Genomic DNA, 25,781 nt, shown 5'->3' with positions numbered 1-25,781 from the left:
TGCAGTACCTGTCGATTTTAAAGGCAAGCGTGAACAAACATACACAACAATGGCGGAGTACATGGTACTGTTGTTGCTGCTCAAAAGATTGCTAACGCTTCTTCAGCAAAGTGTGGATTTACTTCACCAATATTACAACCAACAGCGGAGACGCATCATATACACACGGCAACAGGTACTGTTTACTAACCAGGTGACAGCACCAACTACTGGCCTGGCATACGCAATACAGTGTTTTGGCCATTTTCGCTGATATGTGTAAACGCTAATCGTTTTACAAACGTTGTTGTGTATAGGTGAAACTTTTTGAAAATTTTTGGGAAAAACTTTTGTGTTTTTTTTTTGTTTTTTGATGTGTAGTTGTAGTGTTGGTTTGGATTTTAAAAAGAAATGAACAATGGTAAATGTGACCGTACTTTTAGGGCTACAACAGCTTGCCACTGAGACAAGTAACCTTAACGGGGTTCATATAAAACCTTGTAGTAACCTTATTTTCTTACTGAGCCTTGTAGGAGTAGATAAGGTATAAAGCTGTACCTTCAAAGAAATAGTTTTGTGTGAATCCACCCAAAAATAAAAATTATGTCATCATTTACTCAACCATAATCTCATTCCAAACTGACTATGACTTTCTAAATAAGACAATCTTTATTCTTCAAAATAAGTTGTTTTGAAGAATGTTGGTAACCAAACAGTTTTAGTCCCCAGTTCCCACTGACTTCCATTTTTTTTCTAGCCTGTACAATAGAGGTCAGTGGCAATGGCATTTTTAATTTCTTCATAAAACACATTCTTACATGTTTCAGAGAAGAAAGGCAGTCATACAGTCATACATATCTTTTTTATATATTTTATTAATCTCTAAGATTACTGCCCCAGTAACAAGCTGCTGTATCCCTATATGTACTAATTTTACACATTTTGTTCTATATGATTACCTCACTTATATGGTGACACCAGCATGTGTGCGTTTAGGTATGTAAAACACAATATAGTGATTCTCTTAAGTGCCTCTTACTGTAGATGTCAATAGACTCTCTTGTAATGATTCTCCATGATGAGTTACGAGTCAATGAGGCATCACAGTCCAGATCTTATTGGACTATTACAAAACTGGGAGCCACTACACTATATTTAATTCCTTTCTCTAATTCTCTACTGTCCCTTTGCTGCCTACTGTTTACCTTCCACTTCATTCACTCGCAATCACACGTCCATGCTATATGATGTCCATAAAATGGAGTGATTCCATTTTGGCTGGCTAAAGCTCAACAGGGCAGACCTTCATGCTGAGTTGACTTTAATGACTTTTTAATAGGTCTCTCCGTTTTAACGATGCAGTACAACAGCTCCAGTCATTTTATTGGAATGATGAATGATTGAGAGGAGGTTAACATTAATTTAATTTACATCACAGTCTTCCCATCTTTAAAGCACAAGACGGCATCGCAAGAGGCAAAGAAAGAGAGAGGGATGGGGTGCGTTCATTATGTAGGAAAAATGCTGGGGTGATTTATCATAGCAGTATTGTTGTTTTCCCTTATCTCTAATTAGATGCTTTTGTCGTGCAAACTGATTTCAGTGTCAAAGCAACAAGACATGGTTAACAAGACAGGCCGTCTTGTTCTACATCATTCATCATTCTCAAAACAGTCACTTGAGTCAAAACGTCCAAACATGTCCTGACACCCCACATGCTTAATTAGAGTCTGAGTCACCTGGAGGGACTGAAATTATTTCCTCCATGGATATATGTAGCTCACTGACAACCAGCATTCATTTCTCCTCATGTGTGTGCTGCAGAGGGTTTAAAGCATGTGTGTGTCCTCGAACACAAACTTTACAGTGTGCTTAAAACTACATGCCCTACAAGAGGAATAATAAACAGGTTTTGTTTTGCGCTCTAGCCCTACGCTCTAGTGGTTTCCACTGTGGGTTTGTGAAATCAAAATGATTTTTGAGGAGGTAAGGTAATTATGCCATAACTAGGTTCAACTTGCCGTAGGTTGTATTGTGAGAGCTAAATGTCCTCATCAATGGCCTCAAATGCCCTAGTTTGCTGCCCTACACCTGTCATTTTAACTCTTACCTGTAAAACTCTCTCTCCCCCTCTCCCCTCCTTTCTTTCCTCTAGTACTCTATAAAATTGGTTCCTGCCACACAAGGCAGTAAGATTTGTATTGTTATTGTAGACATGAAGTCCATTCTCTCAATCTCATCTGTTCTGTTGGTTTTAGAGCTCTGCTCAGGTAAGGTAGAAGATCTATCTATTTATCTATTTATCTATCTATCTATATATATTCTTTTTTTTCTGGTTGGTTGGTGTTTTGTTATTTATTTGTCTGTCTGGCTGTGTATGTGTGTGTCTGTGTGTGTGTGTCAGTTTGAATAAATGACTGCTCTAAGCAAAACAAAATAGGCTAAATTTTGAAATTACAAAATACTAACTTAAATTCTTGTTTGTTTTGCACAAAAATATATAATTACTTAAAATATATTCCATATAATTATTCCATAGTATTATTATTTGAAATATAATAGGTTATACATTAGAGCTCCAAAAAATATAAATATAAAAATGTAATACAAGTTTAAAATCTAGACAGTAAAATTGTATGTGCACCCATATTTGCACATAATATACATTTTATGTCCACGCAGTGAACACGGCGCCAAATTTAAATGTTTGAAATTTTTTGTGTATAGATATTTGTTTTTTTTTTTTTTTTATGAGCTCATGAAGTGGTTTGAATCAGTGAATCGTTCAGCCGTTACTGGGTTTACATAACAGTCTCCATCACACTGAATGAAACGGAACGTTTCTAGCTACTTTATCGTGAGCTGTTAATACTGTATGATAACGTACATTCATAGCCTATTTATAACATAGTTTTGTTGTATAAATTAATAATATATTTTACAACTAATAATAGTAAAAATAAAAAATAAAATGCATATATTTGTTAGTTGTTTATATTTGTTTTTTATGATGTGTATTTTTTTTTTGTTTATTGTATTTTTTAATTTATTTTTTTTTGAACCATTATTTATTTATATTAAGTTATTATATTATTATAGGTAAATGATCCACATAATTTTCAGTATAATGCTTTTATATTTCACTGTTTTATTCATAGCCTGGTAACACTGTTTTGTATGAATTGACTAAATGCTTTTTTTGAGTTTTTATATTGCGAAAAATGTTTTATATGTATGTCGTTAGGTATAGTTGGCAAATAAACGCAAAAACTTAATAATAAAATAAATAATTAAAACTTAGAGTTCTATTTTCTCACCCTTTTATTCGGTTTTAATGATTCTGTAAAGATTTGCTAGAAAGGAAAATAAATCATAATAAAATTAAAAATCTGTAGGCTATCAAAAGATATGATATTATCCTAGGCTATGGTGCAGTAGTATACAATAGTTTGCCTATTATTTTCGATCAAGGTTTCGAGTTCAAATATCGAATCCCCAGGTAAAAGCACAACTGTATGTCAGTAAGGAGTCGGAGCGCATTTTATGTTGTGATTCGTACCTGTAGCTACGTCGCTAAAATAACTTTCATCCCTTCGACATTGTTGATTCTATCAGGCGAACAGACTTCTTTTTTCTTTTTTTTACCATTAGCAAATACACAGTTGTAGCAGCAAAAGTGAAAGAAGACGGTGAAGTTGATCACAGGGAGCTGCTAATTGTTTATTGTATAAGGAGTTAGGTGTTCAGTTTATATTCAATGGTTAGTATTGGTTGGCGGAGTGTTGGTGCGGTGAGCGGGAGAGTTAGCAGTGGAGATGACGTGGATATGACGTAGATAAGAAGTGGAGTGTGTGTGCGCAGGAATGACGCTGCACTAAGTGTATCTTAATACATTAATAGAGCCAAATAATTGCATACTTTTGAATTGTGACATGTAGCTTATCAATTAATGACCCATAAACAACAGAGTCAAGGTTAATTTATTAATTTAGTAAATCGAGAAAAGATTGTATGAACATTGGGCTCCATTGTATAAAGTTACACATCATAACACTATTAATAAAATAACTTATTTTTAAAACAAAGCCTTATAGCCATTTGTAGATCCATACAGATCTTATTGCACATAGCCTAATTATGGTGGCATGAAAGTCCGGTCCACTGACCGAAAGCTGTTTATTTGTGATTGCATAATACCTATGCATAAACACTTCTATGAGCTATCTGGTAGAATTTTAGTCGAATCACAGCCTCTCATTCTCCTGCTCCTTTGTCCTTTGAGTGGAATCCAGTTCTAGTTCATTTCTCTGTGCCTTGCCCTGTATGTTTTGAAACTGCAAAACCAGAGGTGTCAGAATGATTTGAAAAGTGGGGGAAGTTAATGGGAAGGCAATTATGGTCCAAAAAGCAGAGGGAGATGTAATCTGTACTATGCATGTGTTTTGGGTAGGGACCAATTTTGTGCATTTTGTATTTTTAGGTATAATGTTTAGGTAAACTGTACCGTGCAGATCAAATCGATTTTTTTGGGAATGAGAGACTTCAATATGATACTTGCACATGGAAAGTTTGAGTTGCAATGTTTTGCAGCACATTTGCTCTGACAGTCAGTTATTTTCCTCTGTCATTAGTTAATCTAGTTTGTATAGCATTTAATCTTGTGTTTCTTGGTTTAGTGAGTTTATTCTTTAGTTGATGTTGACTTTGTATCGTTTATATTGTCTGACCTTTTTAAAGTTCACCGTCATCTTTCACATGCTTTGTAGTTACAAGACAGATGCAGATGTAATACAGGTATATGCACGTGTCCATAATATCAGCATCAGTGCAACTTTTCTTTTTTGTTTCTGTTGCGATATCTAAAGTCATTCTCGTGCTTAACATCCAGCATCACATTCTACATGCAATAGTTGAATTTTATTTGCATAACAGTTCTCTTGGAAACAAAGAAACAAACAAAAACTAATGCCAAGATTAAAATCCTCTTAAAGAGATAGATTTTGAAGTAAAAAGAGTCAATATTTCTTTGCAAAAGACAACAACAGTAATGACTTTCCTTTATTTGTGGACTTCATCGACTTTTCAATGGGGTTATAAAGAAATACCAAGTCATGGTCCCCTTTCACTTGGTGTCCAAAGAAAGTCATACAGTTCTGGAACAATGTGAGAGTGAGTAAATGATGAATTTTCCTTTTTGTGCAAACTAAGCTGAAGGGGATGAAAGTGCACAGGTGGACGGTGGGTAATGTGAAAACACTTAAGGTGCCCTTGCATTCAAGCACATGTTCTGCACTCAATCAAACCTGGTGATCAGGAGGGGTACTCGGTTAGATGGCTCACCGATTATCAGGAAAAACTTTGTGAATCAAAGCATGGCTTTATATAACAAATTTGTTAGTTAATGACCACCATCATAACTGGTTCTTAAGACCGCTCTGAACCTTGGCTTCAAGTCACAGATCTAAATACATTCCAGTAGTAGTCCGTGGAACCAGTTGCGTCAGGTTGTTCTCTCTGTTCCAGGTGAGTGGTGCTACCAGAGTCAGTTTTCCTGTCATGACACATGTAGAGGTGAGAACATACACACAAGTTTGTACCTGGACTCAGCCTTTAAGGATTTTGCATAGTCATCATCTCCAAAGCAAAGTCCTTGTTCACAGTTTCTCATAGTTGAATGTTTATGCTGAGCGAAATGTGCTTTCCAATTGTGTCATCCAGGACCTTCAGAGTGGAAGAGTCATTTTCCTAATTGTGGAGGTCAGAGACAATCGCCTATCAATATCGTCACACGCAAAGTCAAGCATGATCCAAAACTGACCAGTTTTATCTTTGATGGCCATGAGAAAGTTTTCAATATCAGTGTGGAAAATCATGGACATTCAGGTAGATTGAACTGAAATTTAAAAGCAAAGTTCATCTAAAAATGTACATTCTGTTTTTGTCTATCCACCGAAAGTCCAATCAACCAAAACTTTAAAGCATCAAAAAGTAGAAGAGATCATAAAAGTAATCAATGATCAAACCTCACGTATCAAGCAAGTCCAATGGAGCTTCTGTTTACCATAATTTATGACCTCTATGTATGAGCACTGATCAATATTTATATATAAATAAAAGCCTAAACTACATCTGTTCATCATATACAGTAAATCAAATGTGTCTTTTCAGAAGGCTCAATTACTTTTGCAGTGACTTCATGAACTTTATGAATTGTGAATGTTTTGGTGGAATGGACTTTTCAAAGGACTTTCATTCTTGCAGGATTCATTCAAAATCATTTCAAAGATCAACAAAAGTCTTATGGGTTTGTAATGACATGAGGTTGAGTAATGACAGAATTTTCAATTTTGGATAAACTATCCCTTTACCTTAAGTGTAAAAAAATTCCATTCAGTTTAATTCAGTTGAGTTTACCCGCTGTACTTCGAATTCTGTTACCTTTTAAATCTTGTAATTGTAACACTTCAGTATAATTACAAGCTCCATGTTTCTTCCCAGCTCACTTCACCCTCCCTCCATTTGTGCGTCTCCGTGGAGGGGGTCTGCCAGCTACATACAAGGCCGTCCAGTTCCACCTGCACTGGGGAGAGAACGGCGGCCAGGGCTCAGAGCACTCTGTGGACGGGGAGCGATATCCCATGGAGGTGAGAGTCCATGTCATTATCAAACATTTATGGACAATAAAAAGCTAAAAAAAAACTATTCTTTTCTTCAAGTTACATTATGATGTGTTTTAATGATGCATTTTGTCCCCCAGCTACATATTGTTCACATTAAAGAAAAGTATGGCAGCTTGGGTGTGGTTTTAGATTGGTATATGGTGTTGAGGGAAGATATTGTATTTTTTTAGTTGTTTTTCATGTCTTTTTGTGGGAGTGATGTCTTTGTTTTTTTTTTGATGTTTTTTTGTTGATATTTTGTATTTTTTTTTTTTTTTTTTTTTTTTTTTTTTTGTTTTTTTTTTTTTTTTTTTTTTTTTTTTTTTTTTTTTTTTTAAAACTAACTGTTTTTTATTAATTTTTATTTTAATTAACACAAACTCTTATAGTTGCCACAATTAGCCAAACTATTTTATCTAATTGAGTTAAGGTTTATTTTATCATTCCAAATCCAAATGACTAACATTATTACATTAAAATTATAAAATTTTCTGTGAATTTCAATATTTCCATATAATAAAAGTGAATGAGGACCAGTACTTTCAAGCTCAAAAACAAAAAACAAAAAAAACAAACAAACAAAAAAACATTCACAAATCAAACATCACAAGATTTTGCAGTGGAGATGTAAAGATTTATACTGAATAATTTGCAGATCAACCTCATACAATGTAATATATAGTATATATAGTGCAGGAGTCATGTGGACTACTTTTATGACATCTTATATTACTTTTTCATCATTTTGGTTTTGACAGCCCCAGTCCTTATTCATACTGAAGCCATTTTAGGTAAAATATCCCTTTTATGAACCAAGTTGATAATAACTTGATGTCTATATTAATACCTGACTTCTGCCATCCCCCTTTTAGGTGACTTCTGGGCAAAACAAACAGTTGGACAGAGTCATAGAGGCTTTAGGAAAAGTGCGATATGAAGGTGAGTCATTATCGAAATTATTTTTGGGGAACTGAGTTGCTTATTTTTGATTAGTTTATCTATTCAACATGTTTTGCATTCTGCATTGTGGTTCCACATTACCCAATGTGATCAAAGGGAACAGCAGTGAAATTGAAAATTTTAGACTGACTGACATCATCCCTGAAGCCAGTAAACTGAGCTACTATCGGTACTTGGGTTCATTGACCACACCAGGCTGTGACCAGGCCGTTGTGTGGACGGTTTTCAAAAAGACTCTGCCCATAAGCAAAAATCAGGTACAGTGAGACTTTTTCTTACTTTTATGCATAAACCAGACTGAGATCATGGATAATGTACTATGATTAATAAACCATGAAAATACTTGTGATTTCTATTAGTGAAACCCTTTAGTGTAACTGTAGTGCATATTATTATGAAAAGGCAGGTTTTAATTCATGCACACTGATCCTTTTGACCATCTTTCTTTTCTTGGTTTAGCTGATGTCAGTGGATAAACAGCTGTTATTCGGAACAGAAAAACCAATGACTGGAATATTCCGTCCTGTGCAGAATCTGAATGGAAGAGTTGTGTACACATCAGTGCCAGCTCACAGTCTGTGTGTCCTGCCCAATCTAATCACCCTGTTACTGTGCCTCTTTTGTGTTTTTGGACAACAAAGGCGTTTTCACTGAATGGTAGAGAACACGTCTCTTTTAACACAGGATGTTCTGTATCGAGCTTCCAGAAACAAAGTATAGCTAATCAATCTTCTGAGCACTGAACTGAAGGTACTGGGATGGATCTCTGTGCTAAAGCGGTGAAACCTGACAATGGAGAAGAGATTTCTTGTCAGCTGTCTCACTGGTGCCTCTTTTCATGTCTTGGGATATTTTTCTTCAGTTGTGGCAGCTTTATCTGGCTTTGGTTATTTCAGGATTCCTATCTGTTTTCCATTACTTTTTTGGTTGTTCATGATTACTGTATTTAAAGTATTTTAAAATTGTAGATATATTGCTGGGAATGACTTCTATTTATATGTACCAATAATTATACTTGTATATAAAAAAGTCTTCAAAAATACAAAATAGCTTGAGATTTGAATGTGGCTCATTTGAAGCTTTCTGATCCTCCAAACTACGACGATCTCACTATGTACATTTCATTGACTTTTCCATTACTTATGACATTTTAGTACATTTTCATGATTTACCAGGCCTGCAAATGCCAATTTTTACTGTTGTTTAATGTTTGATGTTCTTATGATTCGCCTGTAATTGAATGTATCATATGGCTATGGTTTGATGATTAAAATTGATACAAACATGTAAAACAAATTGTGCAGGGCATGTGAGGTGTAAGTTGTACATAATGTTTCCAAAGATGTTAATAAAAATTCAAATGAAGTCATTACACAAATTCTTCATTTATTTGCAATTATATTTCATTGTAAATATTGTTTGTCATTTAAAGATTATTTTTCATTTTGAACCAATGGAAGTTTATATGTAACATGCAGGCATAACATGCCAAATTCATCTATAAAAGAGTACCTACTACTGACCCTTGTAGAAATGAGGGTCCCACTTTATATTAAGTGGCCTTAACCACTATGTACTTGCATCAAAAAATAAGTACAATGTACTTATTGTGTTCATACTGTATTGCAAAACACTTTTGCTGCTATTGAGGTGGAATATGGGTAAGGTTAGGGACAGGTTTGATGGTATGGGTAGGTTTAAGGGTGGGTTAAGGTGTAAGGGATGGGTCAACAGTGTAATTATAAATGTAATTACAGAAATTAATTACAGATGTAATTACATGCAGATATTTTTTTAAATATAAGTACAATGTAAAAAACATGTATGTACACAATAAGTACATTGTACCAAATGATTAATTAAAATGTAAGTACATAGTAGTTAAGGCCACTTAATATAAAGTGGGACCAAAATGGTACTATGGTTTCTGTTTCTGTGCCTGTAACCAGGTTCTGAAGTGCTCGATCTGAGCTGTGACGCTACTCCTAGCCGTGCCACCGGGGGCGCTGTACTGTTCGACGCTTCTGTTGTAGTCCCACACTGAAGAAACATCCTTGTCAAACAAAGGGCTGGAGATAAAGAAAAAAACAAATAAATAAAAAAAATCTAAATAAAAACATTTCAGATACTGTTAGATGTCCTTTTAGTTTTAATGTGACTGCTGACCTGACAGTTTGAAGGTCCTCTACAGTGAGTTTGGACAGATGGATGTTCTTAGATTCAGCGATATAAACAGCTTTCCCAGCACAGCTGTGGGCCTCTCTGAAAGGCATCTTTGATATATGTGTTTATATGTCAGATTTCATTCAGCTCTACTGACATGGGGAATCATAAAACTGTAAATTGATGGATTGATGGACTTACTCCCTTTCTGACCAGAAGGTAGGCAAGATCAGTGGCCAGCATATCTGGGCTGAGGGCCCTCTCCATCGCTGGTTGGTTGACCTGAGGAATGGAAAAGTACACGTGCCTAAGATCTACTGCTCAGCAATGAATAAAAAGGGAAATGAAACAACAACAATTCTTTACACTGCTCACATTCTAGACTGAAAATGGATTACGACATACTCAAACACTTCTTCATCTCATTCAGCATTTCACCTACTTACTATTTAACTGAAGTAACAGTTTTGTTTTTATTGCCATCGTTCATGACAAAACAACGTTGTGTTCTAACCCGTCTCTCACCTTTAGAGTTGAAATGACTCCTGTTGCCACCTGCAGCACAGCATGTACTGTATCGTATGTGTCAAACATGGCCTCCTTATCCTCCTGCAGTGACAAAACATATTTAGAAAATGTTTTAAAATAATATAAAATATCATATTTTTTCATATTTTGGCTGTCATGGACATACCTGAAGGTCTTTGTTGTATGTGCTGGGTAAGCCCTTGAGAGTCATCAGAAACCCTGCACACTGTATTACAATGAAATTTAAATTAGATAAAAGTATATAAAATATTTGTATTTTTATATTATAATATTACTATTATTTTAAATATTATTTTCTTATAATTAAGCTAAGTATGCACTGATATGAAAATTCTGGTCAATAAGCCAACAATTAATTTCATGTTATGGCGATATTTTAATATTACACTATATGTCTGTTAAGTATGCTACTTTTATTTAAACATAATATTTAAAATACTGATATGATATGAAAATTCTGGCCAATAAGCCAAAAAATCTTTTTATGTTATGTCCAATAACTAATAAATGGGTGATATTAAAATATTTTACTATTTTGTCTATTAACTGTGTTAATTTATATTAATTTTATTAAATAATTATTTTTGCTATTATAGTATTTTCAATATTGTTATTATATCAAATATTTGCTGATAATTGTTTAAATGTTATTGCTGATAACCGATAAATAGTCTATATTAAAATATTATAAAATTTTGTCTAAATAAATTAAAAATAAAATATTTAAAAAAAATTAGTTTTGAAAATAAATTTAGGTATAATAACATTAAGCATGGACTGAAAAATTAATAATTACTTTGGATTTGCTAAAAGTGATATTTAACAGCATTATTAAATTATTAATGTTTTCAAATATTAACTTTAAGTGAGATTTGGATGACTGAAGGTAATCTAAATTTAAAAAGAGGAGAATAAAACATGCACTATTAAACATCCATTATTCAATAACTGAAAAGGTACCATTATATTGTGCATACCTAAATGAATAGCAACTAAACTGACACCCCTACTTATTATTAAATTTCCCATATACTGATCTTAATCATAAGACTAGTATTGGTGTCTCGGGTTGGCTTCATTAGTGCTGTATCTTACTCTGCCAAACACTCGTCCTGCTTTGCTGCGGATGAGCTCCAGGCTGTCTGCATTCTTCTTCTGAGGCATTAAACTGCTCCCAGTGCTGTTCTCACAAAAATAAACACAAAGCACACATACAAAGCAGAAACGGATCGTATCCCTCAGTACACATCAGCCAGCTTGTGTTCAAAGTATATTTATCCCTAGGCCACTGTGTTGAGTATCATCCACCAACTAAGACAACACACTGAATTCTGCACTCCATGGCAGAGAGTCAACTTTTCTGAACATGATAATGTTGTTAATAAATATGTCTGAACATGATAATGTTGTTAATAAATAGGCAATAATTATTTCTGAGTGAACAATTATATTTAAGTAAGGTCAGTGTACCGGTTGTGCAGCAATCAGTTTGTGGTTAATAAAGATAAATCAGTTAATGTTAACAGGGCCGAACATTTCACAGGCCATAAAGAATTATAGTATGAGAAGAAAATTTATTTGCTCTAACAATGGAGAATGTGTGATGACGTGAGCAGGTACTTGTGTACTCACTGACATTTCTGGCCAACTGTACCATAAAAGTCATTTAAATTTATTAATTTGCAACTCTGCCTAAAGCTCAAGTCAGCAGCTCCTACAGTTTCATGATGGAAATGTGCATATGTGACAGGTGGGGCGAAAATAATGCAGAACATGATAGTAATGTAAGGAAAAATACTGTTAACCCAAGGGTTTCAAATGAATGATTTCTGTCTGCTTTGACATTATGACGTATGAACATGAGTGTGATTTCGAAACACTCTTATGTTCACCAAGGCTTCATTTATGTGATTAAAAATACAGTAAAACAGTAGTATTGTGAAATATTATTAAAACTTAAAATAACTGTTTTCTATGTTAATATATTTAAAAATGTATTTTATTCCTGTGGTGGCAGAGCTGAATTTTTAGCAGCCATTACTCCAGTCTTCAGTGTCTCATGGTCCTACAGAAATCATTCTAATGTGCTGATTTGCTGTTCAAGAAACATTTCTGATCATTATCAATGAAGAAAACAGCTGTGCAGGTTAATATTTTTGTGGAAATCATTAAATTTTTTGAGGATTCTTTGATTAATTTTATTTTAGTGCTTTTTGCATTTATTAACACATAGAGCAGTGACAGGAATGGAATTGGAACATGACCCAGGGCAGACCTACAGCTTTTATATGTCAAGGGCACATGCACAGTAACAGAACATTTTTGTGATTTTTTCAAGATTGACTTCCCATTATAAATCATGTGTTGTCCTCACCTGTATGCATCAGTCAGAGTGATGAAGGAGAACTCCTTTGTACTGTATAAAATCAGATCCTCTGCCATCTTGCTAAGGTGTGTGAGACACATTGATGCCCAGAAGAGAAATTCAGCTGTTCATATGCAATTTTTGTTAGGTACACTATTCAAATTGATATGAAAACTCTGTGATCATTTACTCTCCCTCATGTTGTTCTAAATCTCTATGACTTTCTTTATTTCTGTGGAATATAAATGAAGATATTTTGAAGAATGTTGGTAACCAAACAGTTCTGGTGACCACTGACTTTCATTTAATGGGCCAAAAAAACGCACTGTGACATTTTTCGAATGATCTTCTTTTGTGTTCCAAAGAAGAATGAAAGTCATACAGGTTTGGAACAAATTGAGGGTGAGTAAATGATGACAGAATTGTCATGAATTTTGTATGAATCATCCCTTTAATTACTGGGATACTGATGACGTGTAAAGTTTGCAGCATGATTATACATACCAACGAAATCTCTCTGTCCGGTAGCATCCATGCTGTTAATGCTGATACTATCAAAATTTAGTTCTGGGGAGTGAAAAAAACTAAATCAGGTGAAATAAATAAATTGTGAATAGATGAATTGTTTGGCTTGTATGTTTGAACTGTTATTATACAGGAACATATCATAGGAACACACTTCACAAATCATTTCTTATACAGAAAAACAAATGACATCAACCTTGGCGCAGAAGTTCTCTGTCAATGTCGAAGGGATTCCCAGCAATGGCTCCACTGCAAGGCAATAAATATGTATATTATACATCAATGTATCTCAATAATAAAAGTGTGTGCGCTACTGTTCAAACATTTTTATAGTCAGTAAGACTTTTTCTGTAAACTTAACACTATTATTTAGTCAGGATGCATTAAAAAAGGGAAGTAAAGGCATCTATAATGAGAAATTACCAAAGATTTGTATTTCAAATGCTGTTCTTTTGAACGTTATATTATTAAATAATCAAGAAAAAATATATCACAGCTACAATTGCAGTAGTGTTTTCAACATTGAAAATAATAAGAAATGTTTCTTGAGCACCAAATCAGCACCCTACAATGATTTCTGAAGGATTATATGAAACTATATGAAAATTCAACTTTGCCATCACAGGAATAAATTGCATTTTAAAATATATTCAAATATAAAATAGTTACTTTAAACTGTAATAATATTGAATTTTAATGTTTTCAATTTCTGATTAATAATTCAAAATTAATTCAAATATAAAATAGTTACTTTAAACTGTAATAATATTTCAAAATATTATAATGGCATCACATTAACATGTTTCCTGATGTCCTCCAGCCGTTCAACATCTCTGCTTAGTGCCACTGCATGACTGCGAGAAACCATGAACACTAATTAGTTATGACCAGACGTATGTATCAACAAGTCCATATATACAAGATCACAACACTTAACACTTGTAACACTTTACTGTTGCCTCGCCTCGCGTTAAATATAATTAAGACAGAATTCTACTAAAATGCACCTGAGAATCCAGTGACTCCATCTGATTGGCTGGGCCCTCTGCATGTGAGTGTATCCAGGGCACAGGATTTCAATCTCTCTGAATAGACAAAGGAAATTAATTTGGGATGTGTGTGTTTGGTAATTGTACATTAGTAAGATCATGTGAGCATAGTGAGTGTTCTTACACTGCAGCTCTTTCCACCATAGTGCTGATGAGCTGCAAAGCTAGTTCTTTCAGAGTGTTAATAGTGTCCCGTAGCCAGAGCCGCGTATCTGTTGCAACCTATCCAACAAATGGAAAGAGTTCAGTCAAAAGGCTGTATGCCTGTAAATATCATGTGACAAATTAAATTTAATTCAATTTAAACCTGATCATTTCTGCTCCTGCCTGTGTGAAGCTTTCCAGCTGGATCTCCAATAAATTCCTTTAAAAGAAGACATGAACATTGACTGAATTTTGGTTCCTGTAATATTATTTTCATTATTCAGAATTATGAGGTACACCACATGGTCAACTGATAAAATATCTTCTTATTCAATAAATAATTCAGTGTTTTCTTTTGACCTTCAGTCTGCGTTCATTGGCTGTGTGAATATCCTCGTCTCCTGGTTTGATCTTGAACTCGCCTTTGGACCATTCATCAAAAACTTTAAAGATATTTTAAATACCTCAGTTATTCATAATTTGTGACAATTGATTTTGAATTTGTGTTTGGTCTTTTCGTAATATTTATTATGGATATATTTTTGGATATCACCGTTATTATAGTTAACTAAAACTAAAACCATAAAAATCTTATATAAAATAAACTTAAATTAAATAAAAACACTCTGGTTACTTACATAACCTCAGTTCCCTGAGATAAGGGAAACTCCTGTTTACTCTAAAACTGAAGTCTAATTTGATCACGTAGCTACACGAACCAATGATGCTTCAACCCGCCAAAAGGGGTTGTGCTGACTGCTATATAAGTCAGCTCTGAGTGCCATTTTGTCAGAAAATTTTGACTGAAGCAACAGTCATCAATTCAAGTGCGGCTTTATAGCACGGCAGCCTACACAACACTGTTACCTTAACTCAGGGAACCGAGGTTATGGAAATAACTGGAGCATTCCCTTTCGAATACTTTGTCCCGTTACGTTATGGGGACCCAGTCGCACCGTGCTATAAGCAAGTGCAGAATGAAGATGCTCTGTGAGCCCAGCCCCGGAGTGCCCATACTGAGGGCTCCTGTAACCATGAGCTAATAATGAGACCCAAGACACTTAGACCAGTCTTCTGAGTTGTCTAAGTTGTCTTCTGATGCAAAGAGGTCCACCTTTGCCTTCTTGAAGACAGACCAGATCTTTGAACCATTTGGGGATGTAGTCTCCATCCTCCTTGAGCTACATTGCCCCTGGACAGCGTGTCTGCTCCCTGGTTTAGTCTGCCTGCCACATGAACTGCACTCACAATATTATCTCAGTGATTCTAAAATAACACTACAGTAACTATATAAAGGTTTAAAGTATAAAGGTTTTATATTAATAGTCCAATTACACAAATTAGTGTTTTCTCTAGCAGATGTTTGTTGGTTTCAAATACTGTCTTAAAAGTTTAATTATTAGAATAATTACAAAGAATAACACAATATTGAATAAATTTTGTTAATTTTATACTCCAAACTAAAATTCCAAAATCGTCATATTTTTTAATAGCTGTTGCGTATTTTTTATTAATTTTTTAATTAAAGTTGAAAGTGTCAATTTCAAATATAGATTGTATTTTTTTACTGGGATAAGTTTTTTTGTTGTTTTTTGTTTTTTTTTTTTTTTTTTTTAAATTCATTTTAATGTTTTTTTTGTTTTTGTGTTTTTTTTTTTTTTGGACATTTACATTTCTGCTGACCTTGTTTCCATGGTCAATGTTTGGTGAATCTCTTTTCTTAATAAGTGTGGAAGTGAAATATTCAAAATGTGACAACTAGCCCCAGTCTCATCTAATTGGCCAGTTGTATATGTTGACAGAATGCCATGTTGAATGGCAGTATCTTCACAGTTTGAGTTGTGTTTTGGATAGTCAAGCTTCAGGGTGGTTTTGTATGTGTCATGGCATATTTTTGTCTGTGATGTATTAAGCTTTGGTGTTAAAGGAGGAATGGACTATGGAACAGTATCCTGGTGAATATTTACAAAGCAGCATCATAGTTCAAGGGTAAACAAATGAAATTTAATGAGAAAGATGACACTGTAAAAGAACACACATATAACTTGGACGGGTTTACGAGTCAAGTAATGTGGAAAATAATATAATCACCTTGTCAAGTCCTGTAAGAATCTGTTCCATCTCGTTTTGCGTGACCAGACCTGCTTTCTGTAAAGCTTTGACATATGCTTTACTCCCTTTAATATCAGCTTCCCACATGCGTTGGTCGTACGAGATGGACGCGTTGAACTTTTCCAATATAGGGTCGGCGTTTCCCACAAAGCGACCACCCCATAGTTTATTTCCCTGTTTAACACAAAATAATAAACATAAACATTACGGTGAATCATCGCTCGTTGTTTCTGACAGGTTTGGAAAGCCCTTGACACACACATAGTTTATTTACATGTTTAACACACACAAATAAAAATAACAAAACACACTAAATCAGACTGACTTTATAAAGATGAGCTATCTTTACCTCTGAACTTGCCATTGTAACAGTCTCAAGCAGTGTTTATGCGTGCGATGAGCAAACCGAAAACTAAAGCTCATTAAAACAGAAAAAGGAAATGTCATACAATTAAAGGACAAAATCAGTGCCGTATGTTTTCACCGATTCATGAAAATGAATTACCGTAAGAAGCTGTTCATTCAATAGATTGTGACCGACCTGCATTTCTTCCTCGTTTATTTTGGGAACGCGAAAGCCCCGCCCATAAAATGCTAATTAGGTGCTCGCGAACCAACCAAAATCTAAAGCGCCATTTTTCGGGAGCTGTCATTAATTTTAGAGAACAAATCACATTTACTGTATCGAAGCCTAAAGAACCGCCTCCCTAAAGAGAGAATACACTTTGCAGTTACAGTTTTGAATGCTGGATGGCGCTATGTCCTTAAACCGAGAAGTTACACAAAAATGAATGAATCTAGCTATACTTCATGTACTTAAATATGTTATCTAATTTTTATGTCTTATTTATTTTCGGGTTATATTTTTGTAAAATACCTGTGCAAATACATCAAATCAACAGTGTATTCAGGGGAAAATAGGAGGTTATCACCAATGGTTAACACCACTGAAAGTAATACATGTAACCTGCAGCAGCTCTGATTGGGCAACTTGCAGACAATAATTACAAACTTATGTGATTTTTTTTATTTTTTATTTATTTATTTATTTATTTTTTTGCGTTATTACTATTGAAATGTTTGCAGATTTGTATTTTTGCTCTTGCATCTGTTCATGAATCTATTTCTCTCTTCTATCCATATTTGGGTTTATAACTTTTATAATTGTCGTTTTATTATATATTCTCTTGATTATTTTCAAGCACAATTATAGGTTTTTTCATAATATTAGTTTTATATAACTATAATCTTATATAAATATATCATATTATATTTTATATAAATATAATCTTTTTCAATAACATTTCATCAATATTTGTGATTTTTTCACTTCCATAGTGTTTCTTACAGTTTCATTTCTTTTTTTTTTTTTTGTTTTTAATTTTGGTTTTTTGTATTGTTTCGTTTTGTTGCACGGGGAAACGTTATAGTCAGATCTTTATTAAAATTTCCACTATAGAAAATATTTTTAACCAGCAATAGTTACAGGAATATTTAACCCTACAAACAAATTTGAACAGGACAACTGTGTTGGAAAGTTTAACAGACAGCCTCGTTTTCTCACGGATCGTTGTTAGTTAGAACCAACCAGGCAAAGCGGGATGGAAGTGTAAGCAATTTTATTTTATTTTATTCGCCTAAAATAAAACTTAAACCGTATAATAAATAATATTTTGTTGAAAATACCCAGTATATGGCGTTTTTATTAGAACTGGTTTCCAAGTTTATACTGAAATGACGACGATATGTAGCTCACGTGGTTAAGATAGATGACGGTGGACGCTTCGAATGCATTGGAGCCATCAAACTCAGATAAAATTTATTTTCACTAACAATTGATGAGAGATCATTTGGGTTTAAAGATTAATGACAAAAGTTTGACCACCAGCGATAAGGTTAAACTCTCCTCGTTAAATGGTGTCCACCAAAACAGCCCAGTTGCTTCACAGTTTGAATTTTCTGAACACAATTTATTGACATGTAAATCAATAATTGTTTTTTTTATTATTTTTAATATCGTAACAATAGTGCCTTGAGTTTAGGGCTACAACAGATGATTATTTTGATAATTTATTAATCGACTAATCATCGATTATTTCACTGATTAATCAGTAGATATTTATTGATTATTCAGCCTTTGCAATTACTTAAAATATTTAGTTATATATTTGTCAAATTTATTGTGAAAAGGAAAAACCCCTTGAGATGTAACATCTCGTTTTCGAGGGGACCTCAAAAAAACAAAACAAAAACAAAACATACTTCACATACATACATAGCCTACATACTAACAAAACAAACAAAAGCTCTCCACACATCAAAACCACCCATTTCGTCTCCAATTCAACCATTAGAAATTAAACAAACAATTAGGAGTCATTCATATAGACAAATATATTCATGTCAAACATTAGGGAAACAGTTGCAACTGGTATGCAAATGATTAAGAAGAGAATATTAAACTGGAAGGAGGAAATTGATCTAAAAGACCTAGGTAAAGCATTCCAATCAGAAGGGGCTTTTATTTAAAATGCTCTCCTCCCATTTTCCTTGGATATCTTTGGTACAGAAAAGAATAGATAGTCCGTGTCTCTTAGGCTATAAGATGTTTTGGTATGGAATCAAATATTGTTTCAATAAGATGGATAGTTTGAAAAAAATGCATTTTAAAACAAACTGCAACCAGTGAAACTGCCGTCTAGAATTTAGTGAAAGAAGATTCAATGACTGATACATTTGGCAGTGATGTTTTTAAATGGACACCTCAGAACAAATCGCATATACTATTATAAATCACATTCAAAGGTTTAAGATTGAGATCAGCTGTGTTCTGATAAAACAACATCCGCATAATCAATTATGGGCAATAATAGTTGAGTAATAATTTTTTAATCTAATCTGTTTTGTAAACAATTAATTGAGCGGTATAATTCTTAAACTACAATTTATGTTTTTTACAATAGAATCTATATGAGTTCTAAAGGTAAGTTGGGAGTCGAGCCAAAGGCCTAGATATTTAAACTCCTTTTCTTTAGAGGTGTACCATCACAAATTTTGATGAAGAGAATTATTTTGCTTATGGAGTGCAGATTAGTTGCAAAAAAGCATGCTATAAGACTTGTTTTTATTCAGCAGAAGTAAATTAGAAGAAAACCATGTTTGAATAAGATTAAAATCAAATTGAAGTGAGGTTTGAATCTTAGATATATCATAGCTGGATGTATACACAACTGTGTCATCTGCATATAGATGAATCTGACAGTCTGAGCATAAATGGTGGAAGATCATTAATAAAAATGGAAAATAAAAGAGGCCCTAAGGAAGAACCTGAGGGACACCTGTTTCAATAATTCTAGTCTGGGAGAGAACATCATTAAAAGACAACGCTTTGACATCTGTAATGCAGATATGAATTAAACCAGAGAACAGCTGATTTGGAAAGGACCAAGCATATAGTTTGTCAAGAAGAATATAATGATTGACCATGTCAAATGCCTTAGTGAGGTCAATAAAGTTTGCACCAGTAGACCTGTTATTATTTGTGCTGAAAAAACAGATCATTGGTAAATAATGTAAGGGCTGTTGTTGTCGAGTGATGAGGTCTAAATCTGATTATTGGAGATAAAGAGGGATAAAAGTGATTATTCATACTTAGACAATTGCCTAAAAATCAGCTTTTCAAATATCTTAGCTACATTATTGATTATATATAATTGGCCTATAATTATTGATTGATTTATATATATATATATATATATATATATATATATATATATATATATATATATTCTAACAAATAAATAAAGGTAATCACTTCAGGTTTTGAAAGTCATATTATGTAATTACAATTATGCAATTAATTTATACAAATAAATATATTTGGCACATAAAATGAGATGACAGAGAAAGTCTCTTATTCACCATTTAATTAGCTACATGAAAAAGTAACTGAATGACATCATTCTGCCTAACATTTCCTTTTGTAAGTCATATGGATAAGAAACAAAATAAAGGTAAGTGATGAATTATCTTTTTTATTATTTAATTAACTACATTTTATATATTGTATTGGGTTATGGTGTAATGATAATCAAAACAGAGCTAGATCAAGCTTTGATCTCTGCAAACCAAACTATAACTTTAATAAAATATTATTTTACCACAAATAAAAAGATTTTGTTAGCTAGCTCCACACTGGAGAGCCGCTTTATAACAGAAAATCAAGTTGTAATTCTAACTGAAAGCGACACTGGCTCTGGTTTTTCATGTTTAATACTGTATTTAAGGCTACCTATTGCATTAAGTACTAAGTTATATAAATAAACGTGACGTGGACTTTACTGGAGTACCGAAATGTAGAATTTGTGTAGCATCCACATCGCTGCTGCTTTCACACTGCGGTCAGTTTTTGTTATTGAGAGGAAAGCATGCAGCATATATTTAGTAGGGCTGGGAAAATAAACGATGCATCGCGAATCGAGAAATGATTCGGCATTGATTCTGAGATTTTCAGAATGCATCGCGATTCTTTCTTGAATCGATTCTGAGCATAGTTTTGAACATCAGATGGCACTCCATGCTTTAGAAACAACCGTACTCTGCTTGTTTCCAAATCCTTACACACACTTGAACCTAAAATAATAATTCATAAAATTCGAAAAAGTTGAAGCGGATTACAAAGGTGTTCACAGTGGGCAGTGTTTACATTAATCTTGCGTCATAAAAGCATTCTAAGCTGAGGTGAAATTACATGATTGCCGAATGCACTAGCGCTCTTTAGCCCTCTTCTTCATGAGCATTTGTGTGTGTGGATAAAAACTAGATTAGAGCGCCATCTGCTTTTAAAATCTAAGCTCAGAATCGATTCCAGAGGAATCGCGTTGCATAGTGAAAATCTAAGAATTGATCCACGAATCGATTCTGCATCGATTTATCGTCCCAGCCCTAATATTTACATATTCATCCAAACGCTGCTCAATAGCTTCATGTTCAGGGTTTTCAGGTTTTCGCAACAAAACCCACCCAATTGCTACTCAAAACTAGCCCAATCGTGTTTCGAGGGGGGGTCCCCAGTAAAAATCGTGTTCCGGGGGTAAAATACACTTTTTTTCTCCAGTAAAATTTGCATTTCAGGGGCTAAATATTACGTTATTGGGGTTGCTTCAACCCGCTGACATGAAGAGCAACCCGCGGCAACAGTGTTAAAGTAACCCAATTCTGTGGGAAAACCGTGGACTTGGCAACACTGTTCATGTTTCCTCTGAAAGGCTGTGTCTTCTCTTAAATTGCATCCAGGAGGGCTGAATTACTGTCAAACAGCATTATTGCAGGCTCTTACATTAGGTCATATGAGATCAAACGACTACTCGACAACAAAAAGATTTGTCTACAATTTTTTATTTTCTACGTTCTCAATAATTTTGACTAATTGTTTCAGCCCTTCTTGAATTGGAGCTTCCCTTTGCTCACACACACATACACAAAAATTCCAAATGCACAAAATGCAATTGTGCTTGTTGCAATGCTCCAAAAGGCTATTAAAGCTGCTGTTAAAACACCATTTTAGGCAATTTAACATGATTTAATCCTAATGTAAACCTTTTGTTTTGTAGAAGGGAAGCCAATGCCGCTATGCTAAGCAATTATGAGGTCAGTATGCATTTTAAACCTTTTTAGATTCATTTTGGATCAATTTGTGTGTTATACAATTCTATATGTGTGTTATCAGAAATGCATGTTGTACATCTCAAGTAAAGTGTTGTGTTTTTAGTTTAATTGTTAATTTGTTAATTTTATTTTTGAATGTAGGTATGTAATTTGTTGACATAAGTTCTATGAGTTGAGTGAGGTGATGGAAGAAAAAAGAAAGGAGATGGTTAAGAATAATCTCAGCACCATGTTTTATGAGGTGTGTGTTTTTGATTTTTTTTTGTGTGATTTGGAATATCTATTAAATCATGTTTGTGTTGCATTTTTTTTATGTGATTTGACGCATCTCGTATATAGTGATGATATTTTTTTTTGTTGTGTCTGTGTGTGTTTGTTTTGTTTTTGATCTTCTAGACGCCGTGTGCTCATCAGAATCCAGACACTGTGAAGGAGTTCCTCACTGCTATGCTGCCTCACAAGCTCACTAAGTGAGTTACAGAAAACATTCTTTTTTTTTTTTTTTTATTTTTTTTTTTGAAATGAATTGTTTTTTTTTTTATGAAAAAGGCATGGGTAGGATTATTTATATGTCTGTAACAGTGTGACAAGCACTGACTGTGTCACGCTAAATACAGTGTATTACAACTACTTTGTAAATCTAAGTTTGAGATGTATCATTATGAAAATTTGTCATGTGATGTTTGGGACTACAGTGCACATCTGAGTTGCTGTTTTACAGCTGGCAGTGAGTCTAGTATTACTGCACCTGTCTGTAAACTGTGACAAAAGTTAATATACTGCTGGTTCCCTTTTTTTTTTTTTACCTGTTTAAAGAGCCGAGAAGTTGCAGCTGCTTAACCACAGACCTCAGACTGCTGTTGAGATCCAGCTGGTGAGATGCTGTTCATACCTTTTTTTTTAAAACCCTGTCTTCTTCTTTACATCTTTGCCCATTTCTCAGAGAGTACTAGGAATGTACATTCAAGAGTTTGGGGTCAGTATGTGTTTTTCCCAGCAAAGATGCATTAAATTGATAAAAAGTGACAGTAAAGACATTTACTTTTAATTTACTGTATCTTACAAAGAAATCTGAAAGATTTAACAAAGAATCTTGAAAAAATGTATCACAAAAAACATAAAGCAGCACAAACTGTTTTCAGCATTGATGATATTGTTTCTTGAATAACAAATCAGCATATTAGACTGATTTCTGAAGGATATTCTGAAGACTGGAGTAATGATCCTGAAAATTCAGCTTTGCCATTACAGGAATTAATTACATTTTGAAAAATATTACAATAGAAAATGGTTATTTAAAATTATTATATCACAATATTATTTTTTGAATGCATTTTTGATCAAATAAATGCAGTCTTGGTGGAGCATAAGAGACTAATTTAAAAAACATGAAGAAATTTTGAACAGTAGTGTATAATGTTGTCGAAAATCTTCTCTTTCTCAAAGAAATCTCTTGAGTCAAGAAGTTCCAGATCTCACTTGCACCTTACACTTATATTCTTCAACCATTGATCTCATTATAGGTTTTATCCTCCTTATTTTTTTTTTTTTTTGGAATCTCCTCAATACTCCTGTCAGTAATTTCTTCAATCTGCAAACTTGTTTGTAATGGTGCCATCGTGCCAGTCAGTTTAATTATTATTATTTTTTAAATGTTCTCAGCATAAATATACTTATAATATCGTTATGCAATCTGAGAGCCTGGTAAATGTATGGATATTTAGCAGTAGTCTAGTTCTAGTTTGGCCTACAGCAGCTTTCAATGTTAAATTTGAATGATAATAAAAATCCACCATAATAAGCAAATGGCATATTCAGATTGTTGTTTAGAAATTAGACTTGAAGGAACATTAAGCATAAGCATACAAGAATATGTAACAAACAGTGAAACTTAAGTAGTAAATGTAAAAATATTTTCAGATAAACAATTTATACTTGACAGGGCAATATTTTATATAATATTAAGAATATTATTGCTGTGTTAATACAAGTAAAAATGAAGCATGAGTTTTGTACCCTAAAGCCCCAGGCTTTATCTGCGTACCTGTAATAAGTTAGTGGAAGGGATTGATGGGAGATAGGATAGTTTTTGAATGGCCAGCGCTGGATGATAGGTGTATAACCTATATATGACCTAACCTTACAGATGGTAGAGGAGAGCGAAGAAAGACTGACAGAAGAACAGATTGATAAACTTATACAGAAAGTTAAGGACGTCCTGCCTGGTGACCCTCAGAAAGAAGCCAATGCATCGGCTGATCCTGAGATGGAGACAGACCAGTAACATCACCCCTGCAAACTCAATTATACATGTGTATATATATAGAGAGAGAGAGAGAGAGAGAGAGAGAGAGAGAGAGAGAGAGATGTGTGTGTGTGTGTGTGTTTTCATTTTCAAACACAAAAGAAACTTTCTTCAGATTTGTTGACAGTGCTAGTGCTAATTTTTGCTAATAAAAAGTGATGTCTAAGAAAACATGTATGTATTGTTCCTGATGTATATATTGTACAAGCAAAAGATAAAGAAATACCACATATGATGATGTCTGCTTTTTAAACCTAATTGTAGGAGTTGCTTTGATTTTTTTTGGGGGGTGGGGAGATATCATCTTCTGGAGTCAAGACAGTCTCACTTCCTCTCTGGCATCCTTCCTGTATTTAATTTGGCACATAATTATGCTGTATAATCAGTGATCATTTTAAGGTTTTGTTTGAGAGAGACTGAGCAAGGCAAACCTGGTCGTTTAGTGTTAATTGTGGCCATTTATCATTTACAAACTCTCTCTGACCCAACTGTGAATATAAGTCAGTGCGTGACTGCAAGATTAAACTCTTGTAACAACTAAAAGTTTACCGAGACCTTTATCTATAAAGCAGAAATGTGAATTAATGTCACTTAAAGAAGCTTTTCTCATTCCAGCCATTCAGAAAACTGTGCAACATTGAAATCGCAGGTTATTCTTTATTTTATATTTAAATCTCAAAACATATTGATGATTATATTGATTACAAATGTATTCTCATTGACAGTTCTTCTGAGGACAATAGAGACTGGTTATATATTCAACACGAGTTTGATTTATGACAGCAATCCCATGTCTTAAAGAGAAAACCAATGAAAACCATCTGATTGGCGATAGACGTTTGCTGTAGCCAATGAAATTTGAGAGTTCCTCTTCAGCGCTGTTGTATCTGGTATGAATTTAAGACCTCTGCTCTCTAATTTATAGCTTTTCGCTGGTATCGAAATGGTTTGACATTTCTCACGTTCGCACTGAAGATTCGCGAGAAATGTGCTCGCGGTGTAAGACTCTCGTTCTCAAAGTCAGAGCTTCATAGCTCCGTTTACAAGATCTTCACGCCTGCATTTCATCAGACAGACGTGATTCTGGAGAATGTAGCATTTCGAGGAGTTGTACTTTCTGTACGGTAAGACACGATACGATCGGGTTTCTTACTGAACTGTTCAAACTAATAGAGTTGTTTGGGTTTTTTTACGTGTTGTGAACGTGTATCACTCATAGTTTTAACTTTGATCTCAGGTAGATTCGGTCCTCGATTTCCCTTACAATGATTTTGAATTTGTTTTATTTTCAGTAGGTTAATTCA

General features: G+C 33.9%; 3 protein-coding genes across 3 annotated transcripts; 2 read left to right on the top strand and 1 right to left on the bottom strand.

The window, feature by feature from the left end:
- The first annotated feature begins 2,102 nt into the window (after window positions 1–2,102).
- ca4c (carbonic anhydrase IV c) lies at window positions 2,103–8,963 on the top strand. Its single transcript, XM_042711494.1, has 8 exons — window positions 2,103–2,249; window positions 5,503–5,550; window positions 5,698–5,862; window positions 6,478–6,623; window positions 6,737–6,817; window positions 7,511–7,577; window positions 7,695–7,855; window positions 8,058–8,963. Exons 1-8 carry the CDS (start codon window positions 2,195–2,197, stop codon window positions 8,250–8,252), a joined length of 918 nt encoding a protein of 305 aa, XP_042567428.1. The 5' UTR covers window positions 2,103–2,194; the 3' UTR covers window positions 8,253–8,963.
- Window positions 8,964–9,387: 424 nt separating this feature from the next.
- asl (argininosuccinate lyase) lies at window positions 9,388–17,089 on the bottom strand. Its single transcript, XM_042711039.1, has 17 exons — window positions 17,011–17,089; window positions 16,855–16,917; window positions 16,485–16,679; window positions 14,754–14,837; window positions 14,557–14,613; window positions 14,374–14,471; window positions 14,208–14,285; window positions 13,982–14,054; window positions 13,397–13,454; window positions 13,180–13,242; window positions 12,685–12,799; window positions 11,406–11,490; window positions 10,456–10,515; window positions 10,287–10,370; window positions 9,963–10,043; window positions 9,765–9,871; window positions 9,388–9,667 (listed from the first exon to the last, which is right to left on the bottom strand). The coding sequence occupies exons 2-17, from the start codon at window positions 16,867–16,869 to the stop codon at window positions 9,517–9,519; spliced, it is 1,404 nt and encodes a 467-aa protein (XP_042566973.1). The 5' UTR covers window positions 16,870–16,917; window positions 17,011–17,089; the 3' UTR covers window positions 9,388–9,516.
- An 839-nt stretch (window positions 17,090–17,928) lies between these two features.
- LOC109067773 (calcitonin gene-related peptide-receptor component protein) lies at window positions 17,929–24,706 on the top strand. The gene is made up of 6 exons (XM_042711037.1): window positions 17,929–18,114; window positions 22,118–22,154; window positions 22,336–22,464; window positions 22,569–22,642; window positions 22,989–23,046; window positions 24,319–24,706. The coding sequence occupies exons 1-6, from the start codon at window positions 18,107–18,109 to the stop codon at window positions 24,454–24,456; spliced, it is 444 nt and encodes a 147-aa protein (XP_042566971.1). The 5' UTR covers window positions 17,929–18,106; the 3' UTR covers window positions 24,457–24,706.
- Window positions 24,707–25,781: the final 1,075 nt, after the last annotated feature.

The sequence above is a fragment of the Cyprinus carpio genome, chromosome A21 (assembly GCF_018340385.1).
Source record: "Cyprinus carpio isolate SPL01 chromosome A21, ASM1834038v1, whole genome shotgun sequence".
Classification (NCBI taxonomy): Eukaryota; Metazoa; Chordata; class Actinopteri; order Cypriniformes; family Cyprinidae; genus Cyprinus; species Cyprinus carpio.
Note: the sequence above shows the minus strand (reverse complement) of the source record. Positions and strands in the feature narration are given on the sequence as shown.